This window comes from Rhinatrema bivittatum, chromosome 1 (assembly GCF_901001135.1).
Source record: "Rhinatrema bivittatum chromosome 1, aRhiBiv1.1, whole genome shotgun sequence".
NCBI lineage: Eukaryota > Metazoa > Chordata > Amphibia > Gymnophiona > Rhinatrematidae > Rhinatrema > Rhinatrema bivittatum.
In genome coordinates, this window is record NC_042615.1 from 161,877,315 (window position 1) to 161,894,979 (window position 17,665).

At 43.5% G+C, this 17,665-nt stretch overlaps 1 protein-coding gene across 5 annotated transcripts in view; it reads right to left on the bottom strand.

Moving 5' to 3' along the window:
* KLHL5 (kelch like family member 5) overlaps nt 1-17,665 on the bottom strand; it is a 246,063-nt gene that overhangs the window by 77,559 nt on the left and 150,839 nt on the right. For all 5 annotated transcript variants that reach the window (XM_029589386.1, XM_029589364.1, XM_029589379.1 and 2 more), the window contains one exon: nt 2,541-2,677. In XM_029589386.1, coding sequence (XP_029445246.1) covers nt 2,541-2,677 — 137 coding nt within the window. The remainder of the gene's footprint in view (nt 1-2,540; nt 2,678-17,665) is intronic.

The window sequence follows — 17,665 nt, forward strand, 5'->3', positions numbered from 1 at the left end:
TAAGCCTGGGGAGGGGTGAGAAAGTGAGAACTTGTATGTGTGTCTGCAGAGAATGTGAGCTTGTGGGGGGGGGGGGGGGGGGAGAGCATATGAGAGTGACAGCTTGAGTGTGTGAGAGGGAGTCTGAGAGAGAAAGCGTGTATGTGTGTGTGTGTGTGTGTGTGTGTGGAAGGGAAGAAGACAGTAATAGAAGAAAGACACTGAAAAGGAATTAGGAAATGAGCTATAAGGGAAAAAATGGGAAAAAGAGACCAGGACCAACTGATTAGAAAAATACAAAGATCAGACAACAAAGGTAAAAATATATATCTATATTTTGAGATGTTAGCAATTTAAATATAAGCAACACAACCTCTCTCTCAAAATTTATGGACAGGTAGGAGCCGTGTATAAAATCGTAATAATAAGAAGGCTAAAGTACCACAAATCACCGTGAATTATGTTTGTATCATTAAGTAAACCTCATACTTAGGCGTAGATGTGAATGCTATGCTGCATAATTTGGCATTATTTATCAGTAAAAAAACCAACTAGTAGACCTGCATGCCTACAGCCCACCCATGTTAACCTTGTGCCCACCCAAAAAATCAATTCTGGCTACGCCACTGGAAGAGACATGGCCCAAAAAGCTAGCGCGTCGCAGTAAAGTATGTGGCTGGAGCCGCGCAGGCAGGAAGGAGGTGTATCAGCCACTGCAGGTGCTCCTCCTACTTCCTTCCTGCCCGCCCTGCCCCGGAAGACAAATGTTGCCGGAGCCACACGGGCAGGAAGGAGGAGGCGCGTCAGCCGCGTGGGTAGGAGGTGCTTCAGCCGCGTGCAGAAGAGGAGCAGCGGGGCCGGGAAGACTAGGGCCGCTGCAGAGCCCATCCTGTGGCAACCCGTAAAGAAGAGGCCCAGAGGTGAGAGAGAGGTGTGTGCGAGTATGAGATGAGTTGAGAGATTGTGTGTGAGAGTGAGTTGAGAGACTGTGTGTGTTTGCAGAGACAGCATGTGAGAGCCTCTGTGTGTGTGAAAGAGACAGCATGTTAGAGTGAGAGCCTGTGCTTGAGCAAGGCAGCATGTGGGGGTGTGAGAGAGCTTGTGTGTGAGACTCAGACAGCCTGTGCCAGTGAGAGACTGTGTGTATGAATGATTGCATGAGAGAGAGAGCATGTGACAGTGAGAGCCTGTGTGTGTATGTGTGTGAGAGAGAAATGCACGTGAGAATGAGAACCTGACTGTGTGTTTGAGGGAAGAAGACAGGTGGAGAGAAAAGAAATAGAAAAAAAGGCAATATAAAAGGAAATGGCAAAAAAATAAGAAAGGGAAGCAGATGTAAAAAAAAAAATAAATTACTTTTTACTGATTGGTACATGTAATCTTTGGGAATGTGCAAGAGTAGCACTTTCTCTATGGCGGATCTCACAATGTACGAGATCAACATGGAGGAAGTGGAAACCCAGGGGGCCTGCACAAAGGAGGCAGCAGAATGGGCTTCAGTGCCAATAGCAGCAATCAGCGCCTCCCCAATAGCCACGTGGCAGTAATTAGATTAATTGTTTGACTCAGCTGGAGGTGACAAAGTATGAAGTGGGATGTGAAATCAGCTTGATTCGTTGGAGAATTAGGATTGCTGTTACACATGAACTGTATTTGGCAAACATTAAGGGAGCCAGGATAATCAATTGAAGCCTGCAGCTGAGGACTGATTCATTATGACTCATGTAGAAATTAGTGCATTTTCCAGATTAGTCTGCATAACACAATTCTCAACATTCAGCATTATTTCTGCTGCATAGAGTTTTATCTGAGAGGCTCTGAGGTTGTGAGGGAGCCAGTAAGAGTGAAAGCATGAGTGTGTATGAGAAAATCCAGGGGAGTAAGAGTGTGTGTGAGTGGGGGGGGGGGGAGAGAGAGTGTCTTACACCCTGAGAGTGTATCAGTGTCTGTGAGAGTGAGAGGTTATGGTGGGCCGGGACAGTGGACACTAGGACTCTGTCCCAGGGAAGCACATGCCGGCAGCTGGCCGGTGTGCAAAACTTACTTCAACTTGGAAGATGAAGTAAGTGTTGAAACAAAAAAAACCTAATAGTTTGGGGGGGGGGGGGGGGTTAGAACTCAGGGAGGAGAGGAGAAGAGAGAGGAAGAATAGGGTTAGGGAACTGGGGTAGGCCTACTTGTGTTACTATGCGGTGTTTACAAACCCCCCCCCATGCACACGAGTAGGGCACCCACACGCACGCTGATACAAAATCGAGCACACGTGTGCACGTGGGCACCGGGAACTGTGCGCAGGTTTAAAAATCTAGCTTATAGGTTTTAATTTTTCACTTCTAAGACAGACAGAGGAATAGTTGTGCTCCTGGAATATATCTTTCTAGCCAAAATAAAAAAAGAAATAACCAGAAATACACATTTCAGAAAAAACACAGGACATGGAAAAAAAAGCAAATATTTTTCCAGAATTTCTATTTCAAAGACGTTATTGGACCAGTGCCAAAATGGGAGAAAAGGCTTTGAACTGTATTATACATTGTCTTTTTTTAAAATGTGCTTTTTACCTGTATATGCATACTGAACTAATGACCAGAGAGCATTTGGTTCCACACCTTCCATCTTGATTTCCTCCTGTCTTGCCTCCTTCACATCGCTAGTAAACATGGCAGCAAAGTAATCGGATACCGAGGAAAGCACCAACCTGAAAAAAAAACAATGAGAAGGGAAAGGGAAATAGGAAATCAATCACCATATCTGAGCCAATGTTTGTTAATGCTATTTGTCCTTTGAAGGTGCACTTGGCTGCAAAAAGCATTTTAAGTCTGATATACTGTTTCATGCCCCAATTCCTCATGACGAATAAGGAATTAACGCTTCTCATTTTAGTAGAAAGTGTGGTTTTTTTCAGTATGCATCCTTCCAGTGCACACTGTCTTTCTGCAAGCGTCACATCCTGATTGGGCACAAGAAATTGCTAAAGTGTCTGATGCTTGTTTTAGAGCAAAACACCAATTTCTATGGGCTCAGAAATCAAAATGGTCAAGCAGATGGTGAAGTGGACCAGGCTCAGAAGCAGAGGCTCCATTTTGTCATCCTGAAAATGGAAACCTTCTTCAACAGACTTCCCCCTCTTTGACCCCTCTGAATGCACCTCTGTTTCTTCAGATTTGATACCAATTTCTGTCAGATCAACACCTTAGGATAAAGTACAGCCTCATACAAAAACAAACTTTGTATTTACAATCTGGGGACACCAGCAGAATAAAATGACATATAGATACATTGAGTCTGTAAGGGTATACAGGCTTTTTACAGCATAAGTAGAACCATCAGCAACAGCAAAAACAACAAAACTTTTTTTCTTCCAAATCTATTCTTAAAATTGTAGGAAAAAATACCATAATCACATCTTCTCTTTCCACTTTTGTAGGATGGGTTTTTTTTACACTATTCTGATAATTCCCCATTTATTAAAATTAACTTACTCAAATTCTTTTCAGAGCTTTTTTTTTTCCCCCAATCACAGTCCAGTTATTACTATTTTCTGTCTAGCTGAAGATCAGGATGGCTGGCAGGTCACAAGTGGACCCCATCATGCTCGTGGCTGAAGAGCAAGGAGGCCCAGAAGGCTGTGAGCGGAGCCCATCCTGCGCGCAGCTGAAGATCCTCCCCAGAGATAACTCTGGAACACTGAAGATCCTCCCCAGATAACTCTGGAACACTGAAGATCCTCCCCAGAGATAACTCTGGAACACTGAAGATCCTCCCCAGATAACTCTGGAATACTGAAGATCCTCCCCAGATAACTCTGGAACACTGAAGATCCTCCCCAGATAACTCTGGAACACTGAAGATCCTCCCCAGATAACTCTGGAACACTCCTTGGGGCAACAGAAGGGCTAGAACTCCAAAAGCTTTAGCCCTTCTGGAACGCAGGACTCTGGGATCGTCCATGGACTGTGGATCCCTGAACCGATTCTTCCATCTTTATGGACCCAGTCCTGACATCCTGGAAGTTTCCCCTTGGAGAGAAACACTCCTCCAGCCTCAGACCTTTCCCCTTGAGGAGGAAAGCCTTAGCAGAGCCCTCTCCACGATGTATTCCAGCCTCCTGGTGGCTATTATGCATCTCCCCACCAAAAACTTTGAACACCAACTATATAGATCCCAGACATATTCCCGCTAACGGTACCTTTTCCCATCACCACTCAGCGGAGACACTTGATACAACACACAATATATATTCCCAATACGACTCTCCAATTAGTTAATATACACCTAGAGGTTACGTGACCTCCAAATACCTTTCCCCACTATCACATGATATTACACTGATTGTTCCAATATTTCCACATATTTACTATGAGACAATTATTTCTTGTTCTGGGTGAATATTATCATCTGACATCTCCAGGATAGTTCCTTATTTTCCACTGTAATGTTATTATTATTTTATTTATTTAAACCAATCTATATTCCACCGATCTGAGAATTTCACTGTAAATATTTGCAACACTCTTTCTCAAAACCAAACCTTTTTAAATCAGATATTTGGAAATATAAATAATACATTTGGCTTCATCATTACGGGAAATTTCTGTAGGTACTCGCCATAAAGATAAAGTTCTACATTACCACCAAGTACCTTCAACACCATAACCCAAACAGAGGTCAAGTGACTCTCCCCAACCCCCCCCCCCCTAATTTCTCCAAGAGCCATAGTACAGTGATAAAGGGCCTAGCTTAAGGCACCATCTTACAAGAAAAGATCATCACGAGACATGCACAGAAAACTAAATTGCTTACCTATAATGGGTGTTCTTCATAGACAGCAGGATAAACAAATTTGCTTATTGTAAATAGTGTTTTCTGTAGATAGCAGAATGAATTAGCCATATGTGGGGTGATGTCATCCGGTGGCACCGACTGGACCACACAAGTACAGCTTTTGCTCTACTGAGCATGTGTGGGCACTCCCACTCAGGTGTTTCCTAATGAACCTTCTCAGTCAATTAGATAGCTAAATCTAGCTAGATATTCCAGGGAGGCAGGCGGATATTTAAAATGGTTAATTCATCCTGCTATCCACAGAAAACACAGTTTACAGTAAGCAAACTTGTTTTTACCATCGATAAGCAGGGCTCAATTAGCCATGACATGTGGGGAGTCCCAAGCTGAGAGTTGCAGCAGAGCAATAACTGAAAAAGCAATCCAGATCCCACCATACAATGTGGACTGCTTGGTGAACAGGCTTCATAAAACTACTTGTCTGAATTTACTATCAGTAATAGGTCTGGGCACAAATATTTTAAATTCTGCACATAAAAATTTAAAAATCTACGAACAAACATTTACAATTCTACCAAATTCTGCATATTTTATATTGGAAAAAACCCCCCAATATACATCACAGTCCTGAAGAAATTAATTAAAAATGTAATACAGAAGGAGTTATTGTTCAAAGATACAGAGTTTTAAATATTTTGAGCAGAATTCCCTTAAAAGTATACTGTAAAGATGTCCTTTCCATTTCTCTCCCTACTTCCCTGGCCAGACCATTTCACTCTGCCCCCCTCAGGCCCCAACTCCTCCATTATCTCTCCCATCCCCCTTCAGGCTCAATCCCTTCCACTGTATCTCCACCTCTAGCCCTCCACTCCTAGATTTTGACCCCCCTCTCAAAAGCACCTCACACAGACTCCCATCTCACACACACACACACACACACACACAGCACCCTCACAAGCACAGTGCCATACTTCCTCTCTCTCTCAGAGCCTCTCTTACCTGGTCTATCTCATGGCCCACCGGCAGTCCTGTTCTTCATCTGTGAGCAGAATGTGCTCCGCTCACGGCCCATTAAGCCTCCTTGCTCCTCTGCTACGAGCAGAATGGGCTCCACTTGTAGCCCACCACCGCCCTTGATCTTCAGCCACGAGCATGATGGGGTCCACTTGTGACCTGCCAGCCATCCTAATCTTCAGCTGCGAACAGGATGAGCTCCGCTCCCAGCCCACCAGGCCTCCTTGCCCCTTGGCTACAAGTGGGATGGGAGCCACTCGCAGCCCACTAACCACCTTAAATTCTGCGCAAAATTGCAAATTCTGCACAAGGATGGAAATCTGTGAAAATTCTGCATTCTGCAGTAGCGCAGAATTCCCCCAAGGGTAAACTTTGTAGATGTCTTTAAAAGGTAAAGCTCACGGATGAGCCATTGATGTAGCCATGGCTCTCACTTGATGAGCCTTGATAGTGTGTGGAATCTGGATGCCTGCTAGAGAATAGCAATGTGAAATAAGGTCTGCTAGCCAACTGGACAATGTTCATTTGGCCACTGCTATGCCTAGACAGGGTGCAAGAGATAGAGCTGAGAATCTTGACAATGTAGCTGAGTTCTTCTTTTGTAATAAACCAAAGCCCTCTTACAGTCTAAGATGTGGAGGGCCTTTTCATCTTCTTGTGCATGTGATTTCGGAAAGAACATAGGAAATACAATAGCCTGATTAATATGGAAAGCTGATACTATTTTTGGTAGGAATTTTGGTATGGGGTACAGAGCACTATCTATTGTGGAAGAGTTGCATATATTACTCCTGGGGGGATTCTGCGCCAAAAATTTGAAAATTCTGCACCAAAAAAATTGAAAATTCTGCGCGCACATTCTGTAAATTCTGCAGATTTGCCAAAATAACACAGTATTCTTGCAAACCATCATCCTACATTACAGTGAAATCCAGTATTTTCATTTAACTAACAGTACAGAAAACAAAGAGCCTTCACATTTTTTTCTCTTAGGGCCAGATTCATTAAGGCTTTTCTCCCATTTTGTGTCTATGGGAAAAACCCTTAGTGAATCAGGTACTTAGTGATTTCCTTCTGGCAGAAAGTATCAAACTGCACAGAAAATGTTTGCCTTCTTCATTTGAGAATCAATTAGTCTCTCTCTGGTATACACACACTCAACTCTCTCTCCCACAATATGCAATCACACACAAACTCACAAACGTGTTCCCAGGCAGATACCTACCCTCACACACACACACACACACACGGGCTCACATTTACACTCTCTCCCAGGACCTGGGCATCTTCTTCAGCTGCCAGCAGGATGAGGTCCGCTGGCGGTCCCTGGGACTCTTCACACTGTATTCACTGGATAAGTTTAACAATTTTCACCACAGTGGTTTGCATGTGTGAATGTGGTTGCATACTTGTGGGAACAGGTCTTGAGGCTGTTTTTACCTCTCTCACTATTATGGACAGTTTATCTTTTTTATTTATTTTATTGTTAATGTTATGGTACTTTTCTCATGAATGTTCTCTTTACATATGCAGACTCACAATAAACAGATTATAGAAATAAAACAAAGGCAACAAATCTATATGTTATAAAAGTAAGAGAAAAAAGAACCCGATCTGGTTCTCAAAGGAGATGACTGATAAAATAAAGACAGGCAGGAGAATTTTAAAAGCCCTATGTGCGCCAAAGGCAGGAGATACGCTCACAAGTTGGGCCAACGTGCGCCGTGCGGATTTTAAAAAGCGTGCGAGTATGCGCATATCTCCCCGTACGTACACAAATTTTTTTTTTTTAAAAGGGGTGGGGTGTGGTCACGGTCTGGGCAGGGCATGGGCGTTCCAGGAAATATGAATGAAACCAGCGCATAAGTATTACGCGCTTGTGCGCATAGTCAAGATCCCTATCTGCATAACTTTACTTCTGCTATGGATGGTGTGTAACTAATAAAACAAAAATAAAAATGAGGCAAGTTAGCAAGGTTTTAAGGGTTGGGGCTAAAAGGGAGGCTTAATAACTAGGGGGGTAAGGAAGTCCTATCCTTTAACTGGGAGAAGTGGGAACGGAGTTCGAAACCTGGTAATTGTGTCAGCGTGCATATCAACTAAAATTCCCCCACTTATGCACTAGCGGTGGCATTTGCGCACTCACGTGCGAATCCATTATACACTTGTGCGCACAAGCACGTGAGTACAGCCTATTTTATATCATGCATGCACATATGTGCATATGTTACAAAATGGCTGCTTCCTTTTACGTGAGCCAGCATATTCACCTACATGTGCACCCATGTGCTGGTTTTAAAATTCTGCTGAAAAAGAACAGCGTTCGAAAAGTATAAAGCATCCCAAAAAGAGGAACACAGGGAAGAATGCCTGGTGAAACTGAAGGAGACGAAGAAAGAAATCAGGAAAGCAAAAGGTTAAGTGGAAGAAAGGATTGTCAAAGAGGTAAAGCGAGATGCCAAAACATTTTTCAGATATATCAGAGAAATTGGTATAGTGAAATTGAAAGTTGACAAGAGGCAACGTGTAGAGAGAGATACAAAAATGATGGAAATATTAAACAAATACTTCAGTTAGGTGTTCACTAAAGAAGACTCTGGAGAAGAACCATTGTGGATTGACAAGATTGTAGATGGAAGTGGGGTAGCAAAACTCCATTTATAGAAGAGAATGTATGGGAAGAGCTAGGAAAACCGAAAGTAGACAAGGCCATGGGGCCGGATGAGGTACATTTACTCCTGGGGGAATTCTGCACAAAAAAATTGAAAATTCTGCGCAAAAAATTGAAAATTCTACAAAATTCTGCAAACTTTATATTGGTCAAAATAACACAATTTACATGACAGCCTTTAAGTAATTACATTTTAAATTATTACAGAAAAAAGTTATTACTTAAAGTTGCAGAATTTAAATATTTTGAGCAGAATTTCCCTAGAAATTCACTGTAAGAGTGCCCCATCCACATACACACTCTCTCGCACACACACATCCCCTCATACAAAGCCCTCTCTTTTGCATACACACCCACACAAGCTCCCTTTCTCTTTCACACATACATCCTCACACAGGCTACCTATGTCTCTCTCTCTCTCACGCAGCCCTTCACACAGGCTCTGTCTCACACATACACAATCCCTTCACACAGGCTAGCACCCTCACATACACACGATCCCTTTTTCATACACACGAGCTCCCAATCTCTCACACACATACACACCCCTTCACAATCTCCTCATATAGGCTCTCTCTCTCTGAAACCCACACTCAAGCAACCCCCAACCCACCCTCTCTTACCTCCCATGTTCTCTCTCACACCCTCCTGCTCTGTCACCCTCCCCTCATATAGGCTCCCTCTCTGAAACCCACACTCAGGCATCCCCCCACCCACCCTCTCTTACCTCCCATGTTCTCTCTCACACCCTCCTGCTCTGTCACCCTCCCCTCATATAGGCTCCCTCTCTGAAACCCACACTCAGGCATCCCCCCCACTCCCCCTCTTACCAACCAAGCTGTCTCTCACCCTCCCCCACACCCCCTCTCCTCTCTCATACACACATTCTCTCTCACTGGCATCCCCCTCCCCTCATATAGACTCCTCCTCTCTGAAACATATACTCAAGCATCCTCCCCACCCACCCTCTCTTACCTCCCATGCTCTCTCACACCCTCCCCCCCCCTTACCAACCATGCTCTCTTTCACCCTCCCCTCCCTTTCACACACATTCTCTCTCACCCTCCCTCCCGGACACACATTCTCTCTCACCGGCATGCCGCGGGATGCGCTCCGTTCCCGGCGAAGATGAAGGCCCGGGGCGCTGTTCGCGCTGAAAACGGCGCGCCGGGCCTTCATCTTCGCCGTGAACGGAGCACGTCCCACAGCACACAGGGGCCTTCCCTTTTTGCTGCAAATGGCGCGCCAGGCCTTCATCTTCGCCACGAACAGAGTGCGGCACATGGGGGCCTTACCTTTTCGCTACGCCGGGCCTTCATCTTCGCTGTGAACAGAGCTTGTGCCATGGGACGCGCTCCGTTCGCGGTATGCCGGGGTCTCTTCTGCTATTTTCTGCGCAGAATTTGGCAATTCTGCGCAGGGGGGAGGGGGAATTCTGCGTTCCGCAGTAGTGCAGAATTCCCCCAGGAGTAGGTACATTCCAGGATACTAAGGGAGCTCACAGATGTGCTGGTGGGTCCACTGAAAGGCCTGTTCAATAGATGCCTGGAATCAGGAATGGTGCTGTGTGACTGGAGAAGAGCGGTGATGGTCCTGCTTCACAAGTGTCTACAGGGAGGAGGCTGGAAACTATAGGCCGGTTAGCCTTACCTCGGTGGTGAGAAAATTAATGGAGACTCTGCTGAAGGAAAGGATAGTGAACTATCTACAATCTGGTGGGTTGCTGGACCCAAGGCAGCATGGATTCACCAAGGGAAGGTCCTGTCAAGACAAATCTGATAAATTTTATTGATTGGGTGACTAGATAACTGGATCAAGGAAGAGTGCTTGATGTGATTTATTTAGATTTCAGCAAAGCTTTTGATACGGTGCCACATAGGAAGCTCATGAATAAGATATTTGGGAGTCAGCACCAAAGTGGTGGAGTGGATTAGAAACTGATTGACAGGAGACAGTGCGTAATGGTAAATGGAACATACTCTGAAGAGAGAACAGTATTAAGTGGAATGCCACAGGGATCGGTTTTGTTCAACATCTTGGTGAGCGACATTGCGAAATGGATAGAAGGTAAAGTTTGTATATTTACAAATGATACCTAGATCTGCATCAGTGTGGACACACCTGAAGGAGTAGAGAGAATAAAGGTGATTTAAGAAAGCTTGAAGAGTATTGGAAGACTTGGTAGCTACGATTCAATGCCAAGAAGTGCAGAATCATGCATCTGGGGTGCAGTAATCCAAAAGAGCTGTATGTGTTGGGGGGGGGGGGGGGGGTGAAAGACTATTTTGAATAGACTGGGAGAGGGACCTAGGGTTCATTGTGCCTGGCAATCTGAAGGTGGTGAAGCAATGTGACAAGGCAATAGCTAAAGCAGGAAGAATTGTGGGCTGCATAGAGAGAGGAATAACTAGTTAGAAAAAGGAGGTGATAATGCCCTTGTAGAGGTCCTTGGTGAGGCCTCACCTGGAGTACTGTGTTCAGTTCTGAAGACCATATTTCAAAAGAGATAGAGACAGGATGGAGGCAGTCCACTGAAGGGCAAGAAAAATGTCGTGGGGTCTATATCGAAGACTTATGAGAAGAGACTGAAAGTTCTGAATATGTGTACCCTGAAAGAGAGGAGGTGCAGAGAAAATATGCTACAGACTTTCAGATACCTGAAAGTTTTTAATGATGTATAAACTTCAAACCTTTTCTGTGGAAAGCAGACAGTAGAGCTAAAGGTTACAAAATGAAGCTCCAGGGTGAATGACTCAGAAAAACATCAGAAAAAATGTCCTCGTGGAGAGGATGGTGAATGCCTCGAATGCCCTTCTGGGAAAAGTGACGAGGACAAAAACAGGAACAAATTAAAAAAGGCATGGGATAAACACTGTGGATCCCTAAAGGCTAGAGCACAGAAATTAAGAAAAGGGTGCAGGGGAGTAACTTGCATGGAGCAGCAGTTACTACCCTTAACCAATTAGCTTTCATGATTCTGACACAATTGAAACATCACTCTCTGCTTCAACAGTGGGGGTAAAAAGAGGAATTGGATTCAAACAACCACCAACACTGGGCCCTAACTTTCATGATCCAGGGTACTGATCTCTTACAGCCTCTAACACAGGCTCCCTCTGTCCCCCTTATACACACACACTCACACCTTCAAACAGGCTCCCTCTCCTTCAAAGCAAAAACTTATGCACATAAGTTTGTTTTAAAAATAGAAACACAGAAACATGATGGCCGAAAAAGACTGAATGGCCTATCTTGTCTGCCCATCCACCCAATTAATTTAGCTTTACAATTCCCATCATTCCCTCAGAGATCCCTTGTGTTTTATTCCTTCCTTTCTTGAATTCAGATACTGTTTTCGCCTCCATATCTCCCACTGGGAGGCGGTTCCATGTATTACTCCTGGGGAAATTCTGCACACAAAAATGTTAAATTCTGCAAAATTCTGAATACTTTATATTGGTTAAAATAACAATATACACCACAATCTTTGAGTAATTAATTTAAAATGTAATACAGAAAAGTTATTACTCAAAGATGCAGAGATTTCAATATTTTGAGCAGAATTCCCCTAGAAGTACACTATAAAAGAGTGGCCCTTCAATCTCTCTCCCTAATCCCCTGGCCAGACCTCTTTCACTCTGCCCTCTCAGGCTCCAACTCCTCTGCTTTCCACTATCCCTCTCTTCAGGCTCAACCCTTTTCACTCTTTTTCCACCTCCTATCCCTTCACTCCCACAGTTTGACCCCACTGTCTTACAGCCCCTAACACAGGCTCCCTTTGTCCCTCTCAAATATACACACACACACACACACACACCTTCAAACAGGCTTCCTCTCTTTCTTGAACACATACATCCCCTTATTTATTTATCGAGTTTTTATATATCGTCGTTCGGTTTTGCCATCACAACGATTTACAATTTTCGATGGAATAGGGTAAGTTAAATAGTTAACAAGTACATTATGATCAGAATTAAAGTTATAGTAATGTTGCAGGTTCCCTCTCTCTCTCTCACACAAACACACCCTCACACAGGCTCCTCCTCTCTCTTGCATAAATATCCCATCACACAACCTCCTTCTCTCTTGCACACACATATACCCCCATCACACAACCTCCTTCTCTCTTGCACACACATATACCCCCATCACACAGGCTCCCTCTCTCTTTCGCACACATACCCTCTCACCCAGGCTACCTCTCTCTCACTCACACCCTCAAACAGGCTACCTCTCTCTCACTCACACCCTCAAACAGACTACCTCTCTCTCACTCACACCCTCACACAGACTCTCTCTCTCTTTCATACACATATCTACTTGCATACAGGCTCCTGCTCTCTCTCACCACACACACACCCCTACCACCCTTAGCACAGGCTTCCTCTCTCTCTCACACACTCACAAACACATACAGGCACCCTCACATGCACACTTCCTTTTTCTCACATAGGCTCAGGAGCTTAACTTTCTTGCCTCTCACACTGGGCCTTCCTTGCCATCAAGCCTGCTGATCTTTGTCGCAAGTGGGATGGGCTCCACTCAAAGTCTGATGCTTCCCTTGTTTTCAGCCGTGAACAGGATCCAATTGCAGCCCACCAGGCCTCCCTCAACTTTGACTACAAGCAGGATGGGCTCTGTTTACCTCCTGCCAGGCATCTTATATTCTGTGATAAACAACAAAATTCTGTGCAAATTCGGCACTGCACTGTAGCACAGAATTCCTCCACGAGTAATGCATCAACTACCTTCTTTGTAAAGAAATATTTCCTAAGATTATTCCTCAGTCTACCCCCTCTCACTATGACCCCTTGTTTTAGAGTCTCCTTTCCTTTGAAAGAGGCCCAGCATTGTGTGCATGGAGACCTTGGAGGTATTTAAACATCTCTCATTTCTAGCCATTTCACCTTTCCTCATGTATACATGTTTAGATCTTTAAAGTCTGTCCCCATATGCTTTAGAACAAAGACCACTGCCATTTTAGTAGTCACCCTCTAGACCAACTCCAACCAGTTTATATCCTTTTGAAGGTGCAATCTCCAGAACTGTACACAGTATTACAAAGAGGTCTCACCAGAGACCTATACAGAAACAATATCACCTCGATTTTATGCTGACCATTCCTCTCTCTATGCAGCCAAGCATTTTTCTAGCTTTTCCATCACTTTATTCACCTGTTTGGCCACCTGAAGACCATCAGATACAATCGCCCCCGATCTCACTCTTCTTTTGTGCTTAAAAGAGTTTCACCCCCTATACTGTACCCCACCTTTCGGGTAACTTTTGTGTACAAGTTATATGCATGCTTTAGTCCTGCCCACACAGTTAAAATAATTACCCTCATTAGATCAAACTGCATATAAATAAAATAGGTTGTTTACTTTATGGATTTGTTTTAACCTTGATGCAGATTATGAAATAAATTTGGATCTAATATTAATATGAGGCATTGTTAAGTCTGACTCATGGGAGGAATGCCCTGGTTTTCTGTTTACAGGACCATACATCTCTCACAAATGTTCCTTCTATTACACCAATTCCAGTTACACTAGCTTCATATTAGTTATGATGAGATGGCCTCTCTGCTATTCTTAGAGCTAACAATTGCACTCCAGACAGATTGAAACAATAAACTTTACATATTATTTATTACTTTATGCAAATATCGGACTTTGATGTTAAGTAGAAGCAATCCAGAGAAGGGCTATCAAAACAGGGCATATTCTGCACCAAAAGCCCTATGAATTGAGACTTAAGGACCTGAATATGTATACCTTTCAAGGAGGAATAAATAATGTACAAGAAGAAAACTTTTTTTTTAGGGAAAGAAGCTCTAGAACAAGAAGTCAAGATATGAGACTCAAAGGAGGTAGAGTCAGGAGCATAAGAGAATATTTATTCATAGAAAGGGTGGTTAATGCACAGAACAGACTTCGGGAGGCAAAAACAAGAACAGAATTCAAGAAAGCATAGGTTAAGCACAGTGGAATCTTAGCTGTGAAAAAGTGAAGGGAACGCTGGAGATCAAGTGGGATGCATGGTAATGGAAGAAAATTGGACAGGCTAGATGGGCCTTTCAGTCCTCTTCTGCCATTATGCTCTACATTTCTGTGTTTATCACTACAAAGCACTAAAAAGGCACATCATAGCAGTAACACAGTAACATTCACACCTCTGTCTTGCTGTACCACAATCTTATAACTAATGTTGAAAAGTACAATTTATCTTCTTATGCCACTCAAGCATATCTGCAAACAATTTCCATACAATGATTTATGTGATAAAATTAGATTAGCACTTATCTTTATATACAGTGCTAAAGTATATACTGAGTTGTGCCTGCATTTTAAACTTGCATTAACTGTGTTTAATGTTACTTTGATTTGTTTCATTCTAAGAATACACTTAGGAAGGTAAACTGTATTGTTTTCTTAACACTGGAAACTGCACACGTGATGCCCACCCTTATTCCCTCTCATTCATATCCACATACCCCACATCTCAATGACCCAACTTGCCCACACATTTGTAAATCAAAACACAAATAAAAATTTGACAGTTGCACACAGTGGGAAAAACATGGCTTTATCTACAATTAGACACAATTCTTATCACGGTCACTGCTCAAAAGGACTTGTCTGGCTAAGTTCGAGACTTAACCGGACAAACCCCCAAGTTTTGAATAGCCCTCTAAGCCGAACGACAAACTTAGCTGGATGAAAAAGGGGCAGGATGTGGGTGGTCTGGGGCGTGCTTTAAATTTACCCGCCTAGCTCTGAATATCAACACTAGCCGGGTACAGTTCTCTGGCTAACTCTAGTCAACAAAAAAGCAGTCCTAAAGTTAGCCGGAGAACTGCCTTCCTGAGAAAAAAAAAAAAGAAAGCGAAAAAACACAAGCATTGTGCAGCTGCAGCCTGCCCAGGTCCCTCCCAATCCCCCCAATAAATTTTAATATACTGTGCCAGCAGCCCCAATCTCTCCTGTTGCCTTCTGTTCCTCACAATATGTTTTAAATGTAACTGCGAGCAGCCCTGATCCCTCTCCCCAATTTCACCCATGCATGGAATGACCCCCCACAAACCAACAGGGTAAGCTAAGCCAGCAGGAGAAGCGCAAAATTACTTCTGTCAGTAAAACGACCAGTTAGAAAGCCAGTGAAGTGAATAAATGCATATTAAATGCCGATACAGTTGTCTGCTGTACAGGCATTTAATCCTAAAGCCAGCGGGAGAAGGATAAAACTGAGCCTTGACAACAATCTCCTCCTCTCTCTCCTCCCGCCAGGGCAATGAAAAGCAGCACGGCCCACACTCATGACCCTTCTATCCCCCACCCCAGCAATGAAGAGTAGCACTGCCAACCGGGCAGCAAAAAACCTCCTCCTCCTCCCTCCCCCCACCCCAGTAGTGCAGAGCAGCGCTGCCCCAGGGCCACAAAAAGCATTGGTCTTTTCTGCCTTCCTTTCCCCGCCTGGCAATGAAAAGTAGCATGGCCAGCAGGGCCTCAAGGAGCGGCTACAGTGTGGCCCATGCGATGCAAAGAAGCATTGGCCTCCCTCCTCACGTTTCAGCATACCTGGAGGCTAGATGAGAGAGAGAGAGCCTATGAGAGTGTGTGTGTATGATTAAGGATGTGAGAGAGAAGTATGAGAGAATGTGTGTGTGAGACTGAGCATGTGAGAGAGGCATGAGCGTGTGTGTGTCTGATTGAGCATGTGAGAGGTATAAGCATATATGATTGAGCATATGAGAGACAGCGTATATTTATGTGTATGACTGAGCATGTGAGGAAGCGCCTACGAGTGTGTGTATGACTGAACATATGAGAGAAATGTATGAGCTTGTGTATGGCTGAACATGTGAAAGAGCGTATGAGATAGTGTGTGTGTCTACGTGTGTTTGAGGAAATGAAAGAGAATAAATGAGCGTAAGTATATTTATGTATAGTTGAGAATGAGACAGCAAACAAATGTGTATGTATTTAAGACTGAGCATGCATGAGAGAGAACATATGAGCATGTGTGAATGTCTGAGCATGTAATAGAGCGAATGAGCCTATATGTGTATATGATTTATCATGTGAGAGACTGAATAAGTATATATATGTGTGTGTATGTGTATGATTGAGCATGAGAAAGAGAGAGACAGCAAACAAGCATGTGTTTGTGTGTATACAGTTGAGCATGAGAGAGCAAACAAGTGTGTGTATATGATTGAACATGTGTGAAAGTGTGCATATGAGCATGTGTGTATATGATTGAGCATTTGTAAGAGAAATCATGGAGAAAGTTTGTATGCAACAACCCCTTCCTGATAATACATGACATTCTCAGGTCATCTGGAAATCAACATTTCCCAAGTATGGACAGAGGGGATTTTTTTTTATCCTTATTTAATTAGGTGATATACGATGTATCAGCTGTTTTGAAATATTTTATTGACTTTTGGAAATGGATAGAGATATGAGTTTTTAATTATTGGATGTTTTATTCATCAGTTGTTTTGAAATATGTATCATTTTTATTAGTATGGTTTTATTATTATGATTTCTTGATTTTATTGTTTGATATTTTATGAGGAATGGTGGTATTTCTGTTTTTCCACAGCTGCACTGCATTCCAATCTGGTTTGTTGTGGTTTCCAGTTCAGTTTTTGTCAGCACATTTCTATTTATACTTTATGGTATCTCTGTTAAGAATTTGGTGAGGGTCTGTCTGTGTTCGACATGCTCTGCTAGCTTTTTATTTTCTATCAGGCCAATACAGTAAAATCGCGGGAGAGCGGGCGAGCTCAATTTTGCTGGCGTCGGTTCTCGAGCCCGCTGACAGCCACGGGTTTGGAAACCAGACCCCGGCAAAATTGAGCATCCGGTTTTCAACCCGCAAGCCGCGGGCCTATTTCAAATTTTTTTTTTTTTACTTTTGGGACCTCCGACTTAATATCCCCATGATATTAAGTTGGAGGGTGCACAGAAAAGCAGTTTGTACTGCTTTTCTGTGCACTTCCCCGGCACCGGCAGAAATTAACGCCTACCTTTGGGAAGGCGCTAATTTCTTAAAGTAAAATGTGCGGCTTGGCTGCACATTTTACTTACTGTATCGCGCGGGAATACCTAATAGGGCCATCAACATGCATTTGCATGTTGCGGGCGCTATTAGGTTCGGTGGGGGGGTGGACGTGCGTTTTGGACGCGCTATTACCCCTTACTGAATAAG